Source organism: Pseudomassariella vexata, assembly GCF_002105095.1.
Source record: "Pseudomassariella vexata strain CBS 129021 chromosome Unknown BCR38scaffold_6, whole genome shotgun sequence".
In the NCBI taxonomy this organism is placed as follows: Eukaryota; Fungi; Ascomycota; class Sordariomycetes; order Amphisphaeriales; family Pseudomassariaceae; genus Pseudomassariella; species Pseudomassariella vexata.
Genome location: NW_024467961.1, coordinates 317,538 through 334,934, shown reverse-complemented (window position 1 = coordinate 334,934; position 17,397 = coordinate 317,538). Strand labels below are relative to the sequence as shown.

At 48.7% G+C, this 17,397-nt stretch overlaps 3 protein-coding genes across 3 annotated transcripts, besides 3 other annotated features; 1 reads left to right on the top strand and 2 right to left on the bottom strand.

The window, feature by feature from the left end:
- Window positions 1–6,177: 6,177 nt before the first annotated feature.
- BCR38DRAFT_431168 (uncharacterized protein) lies at window positions 6,178–7,363 on the top strand. The gene is made up of 2 exons (XM_040860082.1): window positions 6,178–6,694; window positions 6,749–7,363. Exons 1-2 carry the CDS (start codon window positions 6,596–6,598, stop codon window positions 7,223–7,225), a joined length of 576 nt encoding a protein of 191 aa, XP_040716012.1. The 5' UTR covers window positions 6,178–6,595; the 3' UTR covers window positions 7,226–7,363.
- A 272-nt stretch (window positions 7,364–7,635) lies between these two features.
- On the bottom strand, window positions 7,636–8,457 carry BCR38DRAFT_408624 (uncharacterized protein; the record flags this gene model as incomplete). The annotated part of the gene is made up of 3 exons (XM_040858283.1): window positions 7,636–7,810; window positions 7,850–8,301; window positions 8,380–8,457. The coding sequence occupies 3 exons, from the start codon at window positions 8,455–8,457 to the stop codon at window positions 7,636–7,638; spliced, it is 705 nt and encodes a 234-aa protein (XP_040716011.1).
- Window positions 8,458–9,888: 1,431 nt separating this feature from the next.
- Window positions 9,889–10,175: a sequence feature (Protein overlapping with rRNA (BCR38DRAFT_390672, ORY64858.1) was converted to a misc_feature.).
- A 194-nt stretch (window positions 10,176–10,369) lies between these two features.
- Window positions 10,370–10,854: a sequence feature (Protein overlapping with rRNA (BCR38DRAFT_390672, ORY64858.1) was converted to a misc_feature.).
- Window positions 10,855–11,085: 231 nt separating this feature from the next.
- Window positions 11,086–11,258: a sequence feature (Protein overlapping with rRNA (BCR38DRAFT_390672, ORY64858.1) was converted to a misc_feature.).
- A 1,913-nt stretch (window positions 11,259–13,171) lies between these two features.
- On the bottom strand, window positions 13,172–15,255 carry BCR38DRAFT_185786 (extracelular serine carboxypeptidase-like protein). The gene has a single exon (XM_040853968.1). It carries the CDS (start codon window positions 14,965–14,967, stop codon window positions 13,354–13,356), a length of 1,614 nt encoding a protein of 537 aa, XP_040716010.1. The 5' UTR covers window positions 14,968–15,255; the 3' UTR covers window positions 13,172–13,353.
- Window positions 15,256–17,397: the final 2,142 nt, after the last annotated feature.

The window sequence follows — 17,397 nt, the reverse complement described above, 5'->3', positions numbered from 1 at the left end:
CCCTAAATAATTCACTTCCCTAAAGAAATCACTTCATCACGTAGCAACAAGATGTAGTGTTCTAAAGCTAGCTAAGAGGTGCCTAAAGTGGAGGTGGGGATGACCAAGTGGTGCATAACAGGACGTGGAGAATCTCTTCTTTTCCGGTCACTGGATTGCTCTGATCAGAGCAAGACGCATGTCCCCGTAGTTGTCAAGGCTAAAAATAGAAGAGATACATACGTGTTCCACCGCCCTGCGATCAAGCTATCCTTACGCTACGTCCCTACAGGCGGTCTTACAATATCACTCGTATTAAGGACAATCGGCTCTCGTCCGTTATTAATAGGTTAGCGAGCGCGAGGTACTAAAAGGGATTACCCCTTCTAGGGTCTCGAAGGTTAAGTAATAGCTTTAGGGTTCGAGGGTCTTTATAACTAATCAGAGTCCTTATTAAATAAGATACTAATACCTACCCATCCAGCAATCTACTTAGCCCATCGTCGACGTAGATCATCTACAGGCTCTCAGCTACCTCGGCCTAATTACTTAACAGCGACCGGGTCACACACGAATTTATACAACCAATCCAGCACTCTGAACCCACAACTCCAGCCGTCCTTCTGATCAGACATCTACTATCCATAAGCATCATTTATTACAGGCTCTAGCAGGCCGGCTTTGTCCCAAGCCTCGCAGCACTACGCTACCAGGGCTTCACTTCTAGCTTATCTGCCGGCAACAAGGCTATTGATACGTGACCCCATGGGGGGTTACCCTATAGCTACAGATAAGACAGATAAGATAAGATAAGAGCTATAAAAGAGCTCTGCCAGGCGAGAATAGCTGACCTGGCCATCCTTTTCCAATACAAGAATTCACACCCCATATGCACTCGCATCAGCTATCAACCACATAGATCGTTCGGCTCTTCACATCCACCAGCCCTCAGACCCAATAGCCTATTACTTTATTAGGCGACACATTACGGCAGGACATCAGTCAGATAAAAGCTAGCTTATATTACTTAATATCTCGTATCATTATACTACTGAAACTATACCAAGCACTTTCCTAGAGGGTCTATAACGACGATAACTCTCTAATCAGACGTTCCTTCGGGATCCCTTAGAGTAGGACATCAGTAACCCTGTTAATATCCTCGTTTAAGAGCCATCGAAAGTTATAAGCCTTCTATATTACATTCCAGCATCCTCGAAGTATCACATGAGTCCATCGGCGAGGAATTATCAAGGGCCCTAGCTTGCCCTTCAAGAAGTCTAGGGTCGGAGATAAGAAAGCAATAAAACTATTCGGGCGGAATAGGATATTAATTACAGGGGCATTTAGGATAGTTTTTCTAGTCTACAGAGCTCCCTAGCTATAAAAGTTCACGATAGTATTATAGACTGCTTGGCCCACCTCGTTAGTTAAAGGGCGCTTTAGCTTTCTAGATGATATCTTGCTTAAGGTTATTATATTATTCGATAGAGTTATAGAACAGGTCTAGTAGAAGTAGAAGCAGGAAAAATCTTCTAATCGTATCCGCCTGAATAGTCGCTCCTTCCATATCCGATCGTAACGTCGATGTGACGGTCAACCCTCGCAGACTCACTACAACCAGGTGACGTACAGCTGGAACACCTGCCATGGCAGTGCCAGGTGGGAAGCCAATCATAACCCTTGTAGGAGCCCCGCCAAGCGTGGATGACTTAGTCGCGCTCCCTCAAACCTAAGTTGTCATCTTCTTTCCTTCGCTCCTTAGAGTAGAATCTTCGTCGATAGCACCTAATCGAGGTCTATACCAATGCGATGCAACCCAGGTCGTGACAGTCGACAACTGCCCTGCTGCCTAAATAAACTTGCTATTTAACAATAAGAAGTCTTCAAACGTAAGTGAAGTTATTCCCATCATTTTCTTCTTAACCAACGTCAACTTCTTTTGACAATTTCTTCTCACCATCACTTCACCGACCTAGTGTGTAGACTAAGGGGAAAATATACCTACTAGAAGTCTAGATCATATGCTACGTACATTCAGCGATAGGGACGCCTTGGTATTAGCCACCCGAGTCTCTCGTAGAGGACAGGAGTAACAGGGCAGATATATGGCCGCTCGGCGTGGTTCTGCTGTATCCGACAAGGTGTAATCTACTGCCTAGGGCGAGAACTCTAGGCCTGCGGCTTCCATTTCTTTAGATCTGATACCCAGTCATCGTAGGTCTACTCGGCCCAAAAATGAATTACTCTGTCCGAGAAGCTATGGGTTGGCTTAATTAGATGCACAGACATCACGATGCCATTATATAATAAACGATATTCGCCAATGTTTTGTTAGTTCCTAAATACCTCGTATACTAAGACTTATACCTAAGATTAGGAGCAAGTCAACCTTGCGGCGTACATCGCGTTCTAAGATTTCCAAGATAAAGTCAGATCGCGGGTTGTCCTCGCCGTAAAGAAGAATGTCTGGCCAGAGCAGTCCTGGCTCTTGCCTGCGTGGTCCGGTGGCCGATCGAGCCCTGGAGTGCTCGATACACAGCAGACAGGTCGGCAGCTTTCTCGCTCCAATATTGACCACTCTCTCGTTCTCATCCCAGCTATAGCGTTCGTTGCAGAGCGAAGAATGCAAAAGGCGCAGTGACCCATGTAGCTGGACGCATGCGACTCTTCGATCTAGCTGTCTGGCGTAAGTCGGTACAAACTTCTACCGAAGCAGGCCCATCCTGAGGATGAGATAATGTAGTCACACAAAAAAATCATGAGCCTTCGATGACGAAGTATCGTATAGGGCGTCTTTAGAGCGAAAATCCTTGGTCAGGTAAGCACTGAGAAAAATGGAGTGCTCAAGAACATACTGGCCTTCCTATGCTGTTACTGATTCCAGGATCCGTTATGACGACGATGTTAGAACCCGTTGTTATAGCTGTGATCTGGTGCAAGTGATCGTTAAAGCTGGGTGTGGCACGGGTTGTTTTGGGGAAAGTAGCCATACCTATATTGTAAGTTCAAACTTGTGAACGAAGAACCGTAGTAAAGAAGTACAGGACAAAAGATCTGCAACGGTCGCTAGAGGCACCTCTGAAGACTTGGAATTTTACTAATGTTCCGCTTAGCGGATACGCAGCTGCCGAGACTATCGGGGTTGTATTTAGTATCTCGCTCTGTACCTAGGCATAAGTCTTCACTATTGGAGCTTATGATAATCTCCTTCCCTTGTTACTGTCCATCGTGACTTATAACCCTGGATTTGTCGATGCAGATCTATTCAACGCCGTCTTAGAGTTGATTTGTACTTGGACGGTCATCATCGGTCAGATGAGAACCAAAGACTCACTTGGCCAAGTCTCTCAGCAGCGGGGCGAGATTCCAGGTCAGCTTAGTCGCATTTGACAAGACATAGTCAATCGCAGAGAAGCTTGGCGTCACCAAAACGTGTTGTGGGATTGCGGCACGAAGATCAATGCAGAATATATTTTGTCCTTTGATTCTGTATACGGCACGACGTTGTCAAGCGGAATGCTCCGCGCTTCTTATCTTGCGCGTTATTCTCTTTCAAGGTAGCGTCTCGTTATCCGTCTATCCGTTAGAAGTAGGCTTAATAACCTAGTTGCTAGGGAGATCGTGTATGTCACGACCTGGGTTGCATCGCATTGGTAGAGACCTCGATTAGGTGCTATCGACGAAGATTCTACTCTAAGGAGCGAAGGAAAGAAGATGACAACTTAGGTTTGAGGGAGCGCGACTAAGTCGTCCACGCTTGGCGGGGCTCCTACAGGGGTTATGATTGGCTTCCCATCTGGCACTGCCACGGCAGGTGTTCCAGCTGTAAGTCACCTGGTTGTAGTGAGTCTGCGAGGGTTGACCTTCACAGTGTATACAAGTAAGACGAGTTTCAGCTACAGGTTACGGTCTATAAACCGCCTAGCCTAGTACTTACTAATAGACTTACTACCGCGCTGTAACGAGGATACCACACGTCTCACGATAGTAGTCAGGTAGTGCAAAGAGCGGCTATGATACGTCAGGTAGGAGCGCCTCGAGATGTTCTCCTTGACTAGGTGGTTCCGGGGTTCTACCGGATCGGGGGCCCGACTCAGCTTGTCAGCTGAGACCGGCCCGCCATGATAGCTCTTTCCTTACACGCGCGACTTAAGTAGAAGATTAGCTATGTCTTTAATACCATCGAGTTTAACGGGTATCCCTCGCGAATCTAAATCGAGTACCTGCTTAGTACTAACGATCTCTTTAATATTATCTATTTTCTGTCTTCCGTGTCGTGTTTTGGCTCGTAGAGAGTAGTACCGCTTATTCGATAGCGTAGTATCGACTTAAGTATGTTAGATATCGGTACAGCGCGTCGAATACTGACGACGGGCAGTGAAACCACCCGCAGGTTTAAGGTGTGAAGATGATGGCAACGAATAACAAGATCCTTAACAAGACCTTACTATCCGGGAGGTGGAAAGAAATAACAAGATCAAGAGCTCCTTGCCCTGATCGGAACGACAAGTACCTCAACAGGTACTAACAACTGTAGCCTCAGCAGGCTGGGGAAGAAAAGGAACCTCAACAGGTGAAAGATGGGAACAATGGCCTCAACAGGCACAATCAGATCTATAGGGGCAACAAAAGTACCTCAACAGGTACGTCAGACATTGAATGCCTGTCCAAGTAAAGAGAAATTGGTTCAGATTACTGTGGAAAAGGCCGCTTGAATTCCTATCTTTTTCTCAAGGGAGTGACTATGTACATAAGGTCTTAAATACCCTTCAAGAACGCGCTTACATAACTCGTCTGAAACCGGAAAAAAAACGAAAACGAGCACCCAAAAACCCTAACCCCACGTCAATACCTAGTTTTTTGTTTATTTTCTCTTCTTCTTTTGCGTCGTTCGGATCGCTTCGATTGCTAGAAAAATTCTAACTTCTTTAGTTTAGATTAGAGGCATGGTTGTAGAGTGTAAACGCGTTAAGGTCTAGAGGTAGCAATTTGTGGAAAAAGTGCGCAGCTTAATGATATGCGTAGCTCAATGGTAAACCACGTTGTATATATAGTCAATTTATGCATGCATGCATAAGCAGAGGATCACTAGATCATAAACGGCTCGGTACCTGGTAAGCATGGAGGGGTACGTGGGGTCAGCGCATACCCCTGCAGGGTGGATCCAGAACGGGAACTATAAGAGAGTGGAGAGAGGACGCACATTTCGCTGGCGACTGTACTTCTCGAATGGAATCGCCGCCATGCTGCCTTGATTCTGTAAAGCTGTCCAAGCCTGTGATGACGCTGCGACGGTTTGTACAGGGCAATAATTGGTTGTGAAGGATTGATATTGCTGTACGACTGTATAAATTTGAATTGTACGTAATTTGGTTTGCCTGCGTCCTAAATCGAAGGGTGGATATGGCGAAGTCAGGAGCTAGCCACCTATCAGGCTAGCTATTCTGCCCTGGGATGAACTGGCTAGCCTGGAAGATGACCAGCTCCCGTATACTAGTACATATCTGGGGGGGAAGATCTGGGCCTTAGCTAGCTGCAGCAGCGCGAGATCCCGATTCCTTGGTAAGGTGGGGTCAGCAGCCGAATTTGTGTACTGGTACACGCGGGCTAGCCATGCTAGCCTGGTAACCTACTAACCTAGCTAATTCCTCCCAGGGTAAAATAGCTAGCCTGATAGATGGCTATGTAGCACCCTGTGTGCATATGCATTAGCGACGATGCTTCATGGGAGCCTGGGAGCCCTGCGGCTGTGTACTTGCCCATGAAAGACCAGCTACTCAACTCTAAATTCTCAATATATGTAAAGTTCGGTCTTCCAATCCCGCTCACCCGTCTCGGCATGCCCAATCAATGATTAGGGCTAGGCGTGTAAAGATTACTGAACCTCCCGGCAGGAGCGAGTTCAGGCTTTACGTCGACGCAAGCGGGAGTCAGTTAAAGCTGCAGGATCGTCAAGCAGGAGCCAACCCAGACCCTGCCAGGCAGCAGTCAGTTTACAGTATGTATCTAATTTTGAGCAAAATGAAGTTGTGCTGTGTGTGGTCTGTAGTCAGATATAAGGTTTCATTTCATTTTATCTTATTCCACTGGCATTCTATCTGAAGGAGGGGGCTGCATGAAGAGGCGGCGAACGTCCTACTCAACGATGGAGGACCGTGCGGAGATGAAATGATATTCCGTACAAGCTCAAACCACTTCCGATACGCGTTTGGTTCCTCGTACGAAACTCGAGGCCCAGTTAACTCACTTCGACGCGTGGCGCGTCGCGGTGGCGTAAGAGTCGGTTAGCCATATCTTCGACATTGCGAGGCCAGGGAGGAAATGATCGCGAAACTAGCGTCTTTTGAATCAACTAAATCTACTGCCATACCCCACGAGCGGCTAAATCTAGCACTACTAAATCCGGGCTGTTTCTTTTCTATGAAGAAGATATCTTCTGTGTTTACTGGGGTAACCTGAACCTGACACCCATCAAACAGGAGCTGGGTCCTCCTTGTTCATCTTCTTCCAACACTACTACCTGAGTACCTAGACAATTAGCAAAGGATTGCTTTGGCTTTTACTTCAGCATCACCACAATCAGACCCCGCCCTCCTTTCGCCAGCCATTCACCATGCTATCGGCACGATGGAAGAGATTGTCTTTTGACCTTCAGGATTGCAAGCAGGGCCATGCATCTGCCTGCTGGGGTAAATTCAAGATCCCCAAAACGGTGGGCTCTGCATCTTGAATTTGTTCTTGACTTCTGCTGCTAAGCAATAACCAGCTTCTCGTCGCATCGCAGGCAACTCAGTCATCCGCCTTGCTGCAGCTACCGAACGAGCTGTTGCTCCTGATATTCAGATATACTCGCCTGGTTGGTGATTTGGCTCTGGCCCTCACCTGCAAGCGGCTGCTCGTGGTGTCATCAATGACGGCCATAAGGATCCCCTCTGCCGCACGCCACCGTGCGGTTCCTGACCTGAATTGCGCCGGAATGCTCAGACTGCTAAGAGTCATGGAGCCACCCAAAAGGCCTTCGCGCTGGGCTCTTTGCTGTGATTGCTATCGGTGGCGGCCAAAGAGACAAGTGTATTGGAAGAGTGCATTGAAGAAATATGCGGCGGAATCCTCTTCCAGGCTTCTGAAGGGCTATTGTCATGTTGTCGAGTCGTGGAGCCGCAAGTCGTCTCCATCTTACCAGTGTCCAGAGTGCTGGTGTGCAGAGCGCTCCAGAAAGTACGGGCATTGTATCTCGAAATAGCATACACCTGCCAAATGCAATTATGTCGAGAAGTAGGCTATCGGTCTTATCGTCATATTGAGACAAGATACTGGCCGAGACGTAATCTGACGCGTCGGTTCCGCAACGCGAAGCTGAAGCAGGTCTGCTACATTAGGCACCATTTTGTTAGTGTTCATCTAGAACACACCTACGACACGTATGAGTGCCCTACGTACGGTGTGGCGTTGATCGACGAGATGTACTTGAGGACCCCACGCGGAGGCCGTCCATGGTATCTATACAGAAGGGGGACGTTAATGAGAACCGTGAATCTCATGGGGAGTCATGAACTTCCGGGTGCGACCTCTACTAGAGTGTGTATGTGAATATAACTACGAATTACCCTATATCAATTACGCTTCCCGCAGTGTTGCCCGTGCCTCTTGTGATCAAAGACGAGGGGGCTTCCGATGTGCCCGTAGATGAATCCTCAACCACAACCACTTCTTCATGGCTTCCTGGGACGTGCCTTCGACCCAGTTCTTCAGAGCCTGTAACAACGCAAGTAGGACATGGGTCGAGACCCCGTCCTCCGTATTACCGATGGTCATGGACCCAAATACGCTGATTGAAGTCCCCACATCGCTGGCAAAGTAAACTCACCATACATGCCCGACAACCTGGACAAGTGGCAGACGCAGCGGACTAACACCACCAGCGCCACCAGAACCAGTAATGCCTAGGGCCGAGTGGGAGGGTGTACATATGTTGGTGCCGGGCGGCAGCCTGAATACTAAGTTGGTATAAAGGGTCTTGCTGTGGCATCTCTGGCTTCGTTTCAATGGAAACAGCGATCGGGCTCTGTTCAGCGGGGCGATAGCTTGTTTGACACCGCCGTCTTGACTAGCAACACGGAGTATTACTTGCTGGAGCTTTGCTGACCTTGACGTATCCATCACTAGGACATAATCGACCTTACCATCGTCACGCTTAGCTTTCACCGTTGGATTGTCTGTGAAGTAGGCGCTGTTGGTTGACACTGATGCGCTATCGTCAACCGACACGGAATCTGTGTTGCCCTTGAGAAATGGCAATCCGCAATGGTGATGACTGGGCTACCTGTGATGTTATGAGAACCTGCTTTACTTAGCAGAGATACGCGAGTACAGACTGGAGAGACGGGTTCAGCCTACGGATTGTGAAATCTTGAACGCATCCCAGTTGGCAGGGGCGTGCTTCCTCTGGCAATCCGCTATGAGATGTGCGTACATTACCAATAGCAAGGCGGTGCGTTTTCTGAGTTGATGCGTGTTCTAGAAGTGAAGATCCGCAATTTTCAACCAGCCCGTGCCATCGGGATCAACTCCTCGTCCTCCCTGGACTGCGCAAGAATCCATCCTCGTCAAAGGCACCAAAGAGAAGCCGGGTCAGATATCATTCTCAATAACATGGATTCTGGAACCAGATCAGCAGCTGCTCAGGTAAGGTCGTCTTCACCCGACTAGCCCCTGCGATCACGCTCTATGGGTGTAGCATCAGTAGCGGTGCAGCCCTCTGGTTCCCGCGTAGTGAGTGTAGGGCCCGAAAATCCAACTGTTTCCCGTGTGCTGTTTCTAGCGCAGACCCGATTCACGGCCGATCCGTAATCGTTCGGCGGCGTGTATAGAAGCAAGCCAAAAGCCGCATGCTAAACATGGTTTACTTCCAAGAACTACTGCTGGCAAGACTCGAAAACATATATGCTGGACATTTTTATGCACCTTGCCTGATATAACTGTATCACGCCGTCTTCTTTGTGCAATACTCTCCAGTGATACCCCCTTGCTCAATCCTGCTCCGATGGCATTCACCAAGCTCGAAAGAGATACTTCTTTCCTTCTGAGAGTCTGCACAAGGTAGAATGTATTAACACGTGCGTTGCTTTGAGAGACTACGAAAAGCAACTAAAGGCATTTCTAGAGTGCACACATGTACGGTTGCCAAATTTCTAGCAGCATTGGTTTTTCTCCAACGAAACGTTCACAGAAGATAACCGAGCACGAGAGACAGACGACGAACTCTAGACGTAACCCTTTGCAAGGTAGCGCGATAGTGCTAGTTGCTTTAGCTCACCACCTGCCAAAGTGCGAAAGGAGATCGGGGAACAAAAAAGATCAAGCGCAGGAAAGAGGAACCGAGTATGAGGAACCACTGAACAGAGCAGGAGTGTGCACTAGTTGGAAAAGAAGGTGTACGTGACCCTAAGAGAACAAGACTTGGAGCTCTAGTCATATTCGATATATCCCTGCAGACGCTGTCGATGCGCCTCTGATGAGCCGGGACCTGTTGAGCGTGGCTGAGCGGGGAATAACTGCGGAGCATTTCCGGGGCAAAACCAACCATGCTACATGTGAGGTTTTATGCAGCAACTATCGTCTCCAGCAACCCACCCTCTCTTCTCTATTGCTCACTCCCCGTGTAGCGCATAATCCAACAGCTTCGCATTTGCCAGTTGAATAAGCTGTGACACAAAATATCGACTGACGGGCCTGGGACAACTGTCTATACAGCAGAAGGGACGAAAGTGGAAAATACGAATCCTGTAAGGCATATGCGCCGGCTTGTATCTCAAATCACACGTGCTGATGTTATGGAAATGTATAAAGTTTATTTCTCTCTTCATAAAACTGTGCTTATTCTTCCGAAGCTTCCTTCCACAATAACTACGAGGACTGCAGGCCATTGTAGAGCGGACCACGCTTCCGAGAGCCCTCGGAGCAATCCGCACCATGTCTCCTCTTCATCTTGGATAGCTTAGAGACCTGTCGATGTTTAGGGGCTGGAATGAGGGCAACACGATCAAAGTCAATGACCATGACACGCCCACGCTCGACATTCCAGAGCAGATTGGCGTCGCGCTCGTCGCCCTGGTCAACGCCCGCGGCCCAGACAGCCTGCAACGAGCGCTGCCGCTGCAACTTCAAGTCTAATTCGCCCATGCATGCGTCCACTGCCATCTCGCCACCACGTTACCACCGCTTTTATCCCCCTACAGAAACCAATGCTGGCCTAAACCCGGCGAAGTGCACAGGTGAGAACACCTGATGATCCGCCGGGAAAAAGTCTGGTCATAAGCGCTTCCCTTTCAACAATTTCACGTGCTATTTAACCCTCTTTTCAAAGTGCTTTTCATCTTTCGATCACCCCATGACATGAGCATCATATGAACCACGCATACCGCGCCCGGTAGGATATAGCCCCTGTCCAGGTGTACCAGGCCCAGGTGCACAGGCACCACCCAGCCCTGGAGCGTATCTAGCCGGGCGTAGATGTCACACTCGTTCTGTAGACGTTTGAGCCTATCTGATAATGTCCCCTTACCAACGAACGTGTAGCCATATGATGGAACTTCGAGTTTAAACAGCACGCCTATCGCTCCGATCTTACCCCACCCGTCTAATGCTAAACAATCACGATACGGGTTTTCGCGCAGCCGCTCACTGACCAGGCGGGTAAACTGATCGGCAGTGATACAGTGCCGTATGCCGTCTCCGCCCGCGGTACGATGCGAGAGCACATTAGGGCAACCGTTATCGAGGTCCCATCCCTTCTTTAGGCCTAACAGGCATGCCTGTGAGCAATATTGCCTGGTAGGCGCTGAATCGCACGTCTTATCGCCTTCGTCGGAGCTGTTGTCAGACGAGCCATCCTTCCACTTACCCGCTAACCTTGTCCGTGGCGGAGGCAAGCCACCTTCTGGCCCATCTTCTTCTTCCTCGCTATCTTCATCTCGGCGAGGCAACCCCGGGGTCCCACACGATAACTTCGACCGCAGGGAGACGACCCTGCCAGTTGCGACTTCCTCGGATATAAAGTCTTCTTCTGCTTGTGACAACGGTGACGATGACGACTCCAGAGACGACTCCGTGCCCTCTTCTAAGAAATTCGCGGCATCTTCGTATGGCTCTGCCCATACCTTCAAGGCCACCTTCACGCTCCTCAATTCTGCTTCGAGGAAGGCTCCTTGAATCGCATCGGATTGAAGACTTAATAAGCAAAAGCTGGTTAGCTGTGCGACTGCTGTGTAGATCATTTCGTTGGCCTTGAAGACTCTATTCCGAACTACCCTTAATTACTCAGTTACCCAAGCACGATTCTCCATATGTATCTTTGATATTGTTTAAACCAGTAGAGGTTTCGTTACATGGGACATACCCCTTAGCGAGCCACCATTTTTGGCTTACTAAGTAAAGCTGAAGCTATTTATAAACGCTATTTTCAACTAAATGTATTAGAATTAAGCGTTGATTCCTTCTGGACGCGTTTAGTAAATGTGATAACGCCCCTAAAGACTTATTAGCGCTCCTTTTCACTTATTACATAAGCCTTTAGCTTATCTTTCCGGCTCTATTAATCTAAATCTTCGTCCTTCTATTTCTAATCTCCTATCATTTCTTAAAGAGATCCTTATTAACATTCTATAAGGCTAGATTATCTGCCAGAACTATCAGGTGAGTCTCAGCAGGATGGCGACCGGATACGGCCACAGGCTCCGCCGCTTAATTAGAAGGGCAGGCAGTTAATCACACAGTTTTAGACAACGACTAGTACGCCAGAAGAAGGCGAGAAGGAATGTGGTTGATGTAGTGGAGGCTGAGATACTTAAGGCTATGTATGATATGATAGCTAGCTGCCGTTCGCCCCTGAGAGCAGGCATGATCTAACAACCCGGATTTTATGGCCTATAAATTTCCCTAAGGCAGATAAATCAAAGGGTCGATAGGTTCTAATAAGGCCTCCATCAGGGACGATGCTTGGATAGTTCTAGAGATCCTAAACATGGTCAGGGGACGAAGCTGTAACTGAGCGTAATGTACTGCGAGTCGAATGATGAACGCCTTTATACTCAGCTGGTGATACATGAAAAGGAACAGAGTTGGTAGATACTCACGCCCACGTCCGCCCGATTGAACGTCATGGCCAGTCAACAAGTTAAGTTCAAAGAGAGACCCAAGCCTATTATTACCACTCCGCAGAAGGAACCCGGTTCTTCGCCCTGCTTTCTATATCCCCTAAAACCGTCCAGTGTACTGCTGCCACACGGGGGAATACTGACGTGGGGTTAGGGTTTTTGGGTGCTCGTTTTCGTTTTTTCCGGTTTCAGACGAGTTATGTAAGCGCGTTCTTGAAGGGTATTTAAGACCTTATGTACATAGTAACTCTCTTGAGAAAAAGATAGTAATTCAAGCGGCCTTTTCCACAGTAATCTGAACCAATTTCTCTTTACTTGGACAGGCATTCAATGTCTGACGTACCTGTTGAGGTACTTTTGTTGCCCCTATAGATCTGATTGTGCCTGTTGAGGCCATTGTTCCCATCTTTCACCTGTTGAGGTTCCTTTTCTTCCCCAGCCTGCTGAGGCTACAGTTGTTAGTACCTGTTGAGGTACTTGTCGTTCCGATCAGGGCAAGGAGCTCTTGATCTTGTTATTTCTTTCCACCTCCCGGATAGTAAGGTCTTGTTGAGGATCTTGTTATTCGTTGCCATCATCTTCACACCTTAAACCTGCGGGTGGTTTCACTGCCCGTCGTCAATACTCGGACCTTTCGAGTTGCAATCGCTTTCGTCAACGTAGAGATCCCAGAAGCGCAACGTCATAAATGAGGAGTACGGGGAAGCTACGCGTAAGCTCGACGAGGTGGAGGATTAATTGGAAGAGGATCCGAGCCAAGTGCCTGCCAATTTCCACGCTGATTTGCATAAAATCCAGAAGGGGTTCGACATTCAGTCTTCGGCGGCGGATCCCTTTGGCGTCGATGTCATGATAGATAATAACAACGTGGGCACATTTGCCGGGTCACTGGCGAAAGTTGAAAAACCTGCGCAACGGAACTCTGGTGAACGACGATGATTTTTCAGAAGCGGTAAAGGGATAGAGATGGAGCCCGCTTGGAGGAGTTTGATCAAGTGCTAGATGAAGCCTACGGTCCGACCAACCCCTTCGTCATCGCCAAAACCTCACCACTGAACTCCGATTCCCACTGTGAAGGTCTAGAGAGTTCATATAAGCGCCTCATGCGCGAGTGGAGACGCATAAGGCGTGAAGGCGAGCGTGCCCTGAGAAGCGGCAAGAAACTGCTTGCAGCCCCAAGCAGCAGCCCAGGATCTCGCCACCGCCTTTCTAGAGTCTACCGTGCTGCTTTCCACTCCTCATAATCCCTCAACCAAGACTTAACGGTCCTAATCTCCCACCTATGCGCCTCGCGGATAAATTGGGGCTCAGCAGACACATCTAGTATGCCGTAGCTATCCCAATGATGGCCAGCGCCGGTAATCAAGTAGCTTTCGGCGCCCTGTCCCGTCTTATCGGCTCGCGACGGTGCAAAGTTGGAATGGTACGTCAAGTCCAACCAAACATCCTGGTCACCGTCGATAAAAGCTAGCCTCGGCTGGCTGAAGTCGAAACCACCGTACTTTTCGTACTGCGTGGTATCCGGCGTAAGTGGGATGGAGTTATACATCCCGGCCGGGAAGGCCCAGGTGCACCACTGCTGCGCGTAGTTCGTATCGACAACACGGGACAGCAAGCTGGGCCCAGTTTCAGGCGCGGAGATGTAGGTACCTTGCTCGGTGCACGACGTGTATATGTATGACCTGGTGCCGCCGTTGGCGGTGTCGGCCCAGTACGTCGCGTTGTGCGTGCCAAAACAGTCATTGCTGTCGAGTTCGTAAGGCGGCGGGCAGAGGGGCAAGACCGTCTTTTTCACGTAGTCTGCGTAGCCGCCTAGACCATCCCAGGGAGTGCCATTGGTGTAGCTTGCTAAGGCGAAGTCGAGCTCCCGGACGGACTCGGGCGGGTCCGGGTCAGTCACGTTGCCGCAAAAGGCGAAGAAGTCATTGGATCCGTAGGTCGAGTTCCAGTTTAGCTCTTGCCATGTGTTGGTACTATAGAACCCTGGGTTGCCGATAGGGTAGTTAATGGTTGTCGCGAAGTCGCGGAGAGCCGTTAGGGATTCGAGGCCAAAGAGGGATTGGAAGTGCTGGATGGCGGATGTATAGTTGTCCCGCACCAGGGCATCAAAATTATCGACTATGGCGTTGATGCGCGCGATGCAGTCCGTTGGTCCGTACTTCTGGATCGGGTCGTACCAGTCCGGATACGCCTGCGTGACCACAATAGGCGCACTGGATGCGATGCCCCCGTACAGCACGTCGCCGTATTCCTTGATGGAAAAAGCGGTTTGCGCCCCAGCCAGACTACCGCCGTACAAGATCCAGGGCGTGCCCGGTGCCGTCAGATCTGGGTTCCCGGTGACATTGGGGAATACGGCGTTCTGCGCAAAATAGGCATTATCGGCAATGGTTTGCTCTGTTGTCAAATACGCCAGGTGATCCGTCGTGCTGTCGTTGAAGGGGTAGCTGGTGCCGTAGTATCGGTTCTCTAGGATCACGCCCAGGCCGTTGGTCTCTTGCATTAGAATCTGGATTATGCCTGTTTGTAGGTTGGACCAGCGGCTTCGACCGCTGGTTTCCCCGCCGATGTAGAGAAATACGGGCCCGCCAGGCTTGTAGTACGAGTAGTCGTAATAGTAAGTTTGTTTGAACGTTCCTTTGTCGTAAGGGGCGTAGCGAGAGTTGTTGGGGAAATGATTGATAACTTGGTCGAAATAGTTGGCTGGGTACGTTAGTTGTGCTCGTGACCCAGGATCGTTGTCCCTCGTTGCTAATGTAGTCCTCAAGTCTCTGATGGCATTGGCCGATGCCACGGCCAAAAGGCATGCGACTGTTCCCACGAATCTCATCTTGGTCAATTGAATATCAATTGAGATGGCGCTGCATCAACTCTAATACTGGAATTGGCACACCTGCACATATCACTGCAGCGATGGAAACGAATATCCTTCCAAATATAAGTGGGAGATGGAAGAGACCTTGGCAAAGACTCATATTGGAACCGCGTATATATGTATGCAACTTGAAGGCAACTCGGCTAATGATGCGACGCTCGGGAATACGAGCTACATGATGGCGAATCAGTATGTTCCTCGGTAGGTATTGCTACTTTCCCGATAAGTCCGATTTTCCCACGTAATCAGTCAAGAAGACTTGCAGGGTGTAAATTCGCGAAATTGGACCAAACAGGAATGTCAATAACTAGATCAGGATACATCTAAAAACTTGTTAATTAGAGGTAACGTACCACACAAGCAAGTTGGCCACTTTGTCCCAAGCCTCGAGACAACCCAACCACTTCAACCTGGTTGCCAAAGGTTGACGTCAACCAGCCAACCCAACCCAATTCTCTAGACTTTGGTTGCCAAGGCATATCGATTTGGAGACTTGGTTGGGGACTTGATTACGAAGTGGTTGCTGTCAGGTTACGGCCTGGACCGAAGGCGATAGTACAGAGTGAAGGGGAGAAATAGGCGTGTCCCCCTGGTGGTCACCTGGTGGTCACTGGTGGTCACTTGGTGATGGCAGGTAGGGGTGTCCACAGTAGTTCATTGATCTCTGCCCTCTCTATCTTCCTCCGTCTCGACTCCTTACTTATAGCCAGCCGAGGTTCTCTCTTGGATTCTGGATGTTTGCTTCCGTATGTCTGTGTTCCTCCGACTTCGGCCAATATCTTGGATAGCGGCTCCTTATCTGCAACCAAGCGATTCCCTATCCGCTGCAAACGGCTTCAACGGCTCTCATTCGCCACAAGCGGCTCTCTAGCCGCCACAAACGGCTTCCTTCCTGGTGGAAGCCGGCCCGCCTCGGATGACACTTGTGGCTCTGACAGTTGCTGAGTTAAGGGCTCACTATTCTTAGCATTTTGCACGTGCTAGAGGCCCCTACCAGCCCTGTAGGAACTTTCGCTATCATCTCGGCGGTCCTCTAGCGCTCAAGTCACCGAGTTCTACGGAATCCGGGATAAAATTAGCTACTTCACCATCGACAACGCGGGAAATAACGATATATAGGTCAAATAGCTTGGCTAACAGCTTGGTTTCGATAGACGGCGCCGGTGAGGTCAACAATAACCTCATTTCCGGCTAGTTATAGCAACTACCTTAGCAACCAGTCAACCTAGCCCAATATGGATGGCAGGTTGGTCAACCTAACGATCATCTTGCTTACTAATTTGATTGTTAACCTTACGGAAGGGGATAGTGAGGTTGGTTGGGTTAACTCGAGGCTTGCTTTGTCTTAGCACAGTACGAATAACTTCACTAACTTAACCACAACCAAAAAAATCAATTGGAACTGATTGGAATCCTCTTCCTCGTACGCATATTTTATCATTCTAACAAGTACGAACATTATGTCCGGGCTCTCCGTAGATCCTACAGCGCTACCGGCGTAGTTCGGCCGGTCTTGTACGACGATCGTTAGGGAGCTATTATTATACTATACGATTCTAGTTTTAACGTACTTAGATTAGGATTACATCTCGGTTAGGTTATTTCGAGTCTTCACCTCTTAGATACTATACTTCGTAATTGTATTTTGTACGAGCGTAAACCACGCGTATTTAAGCAATTAGGGGTAAGGTGCTTGATTGACTGGTCATGTGAGTGGCTTGTGGAGTGTCTGTAATCCAACGCAAGTCTTACAGGCCTTGCAGGGACCCCCAGCACGGTCAAAATATCTATTTAAGCCTTGGCAACCAAGGTCCGCAGAATGGTAAGGGTAGTCGTGATAATCCACACTAACCCTGGCTCACCAGGTTAGGCAAGTCCGACCTTTGGTGCAGTTTAACAGCTTCATAGTACAAATAGACCTGAAGGATATTTCAAAATCGCTACAATCAAGAAAACTAAAGGAAATAACGGAAGAAGAATTCGAATGCCTGAACTGAAAGAATCACAGACAACATACTTCCGGCAAGTCATCTGGCGGGCTTTAGATTATATACTTGCATTTAGTCAAGCTACACACAGCCGTACCCAGTCACACCTACAGATAGTATACTTGGGTCAATTCCGGTGTAACTTGAGGTCGCAGAATAAAAAGGACATATATTAATCAAAGAATTCACCCAAATTGGTCAGACACACGTGTGATACAACAGCATTCTGAATTCTGTTTTCCGGTACCTAGCGATATAAGATGCTACTATGTAGGTAAAACAGTCATTGAGGGATGAGACGGAAGTAGCCGAGGTGGAATTGGTAGTATTATGACTACTGGATAACTATTTTCTGAAGGGAAAGACCAATCGTCTGCACCGCCCTTCAAGACTATCT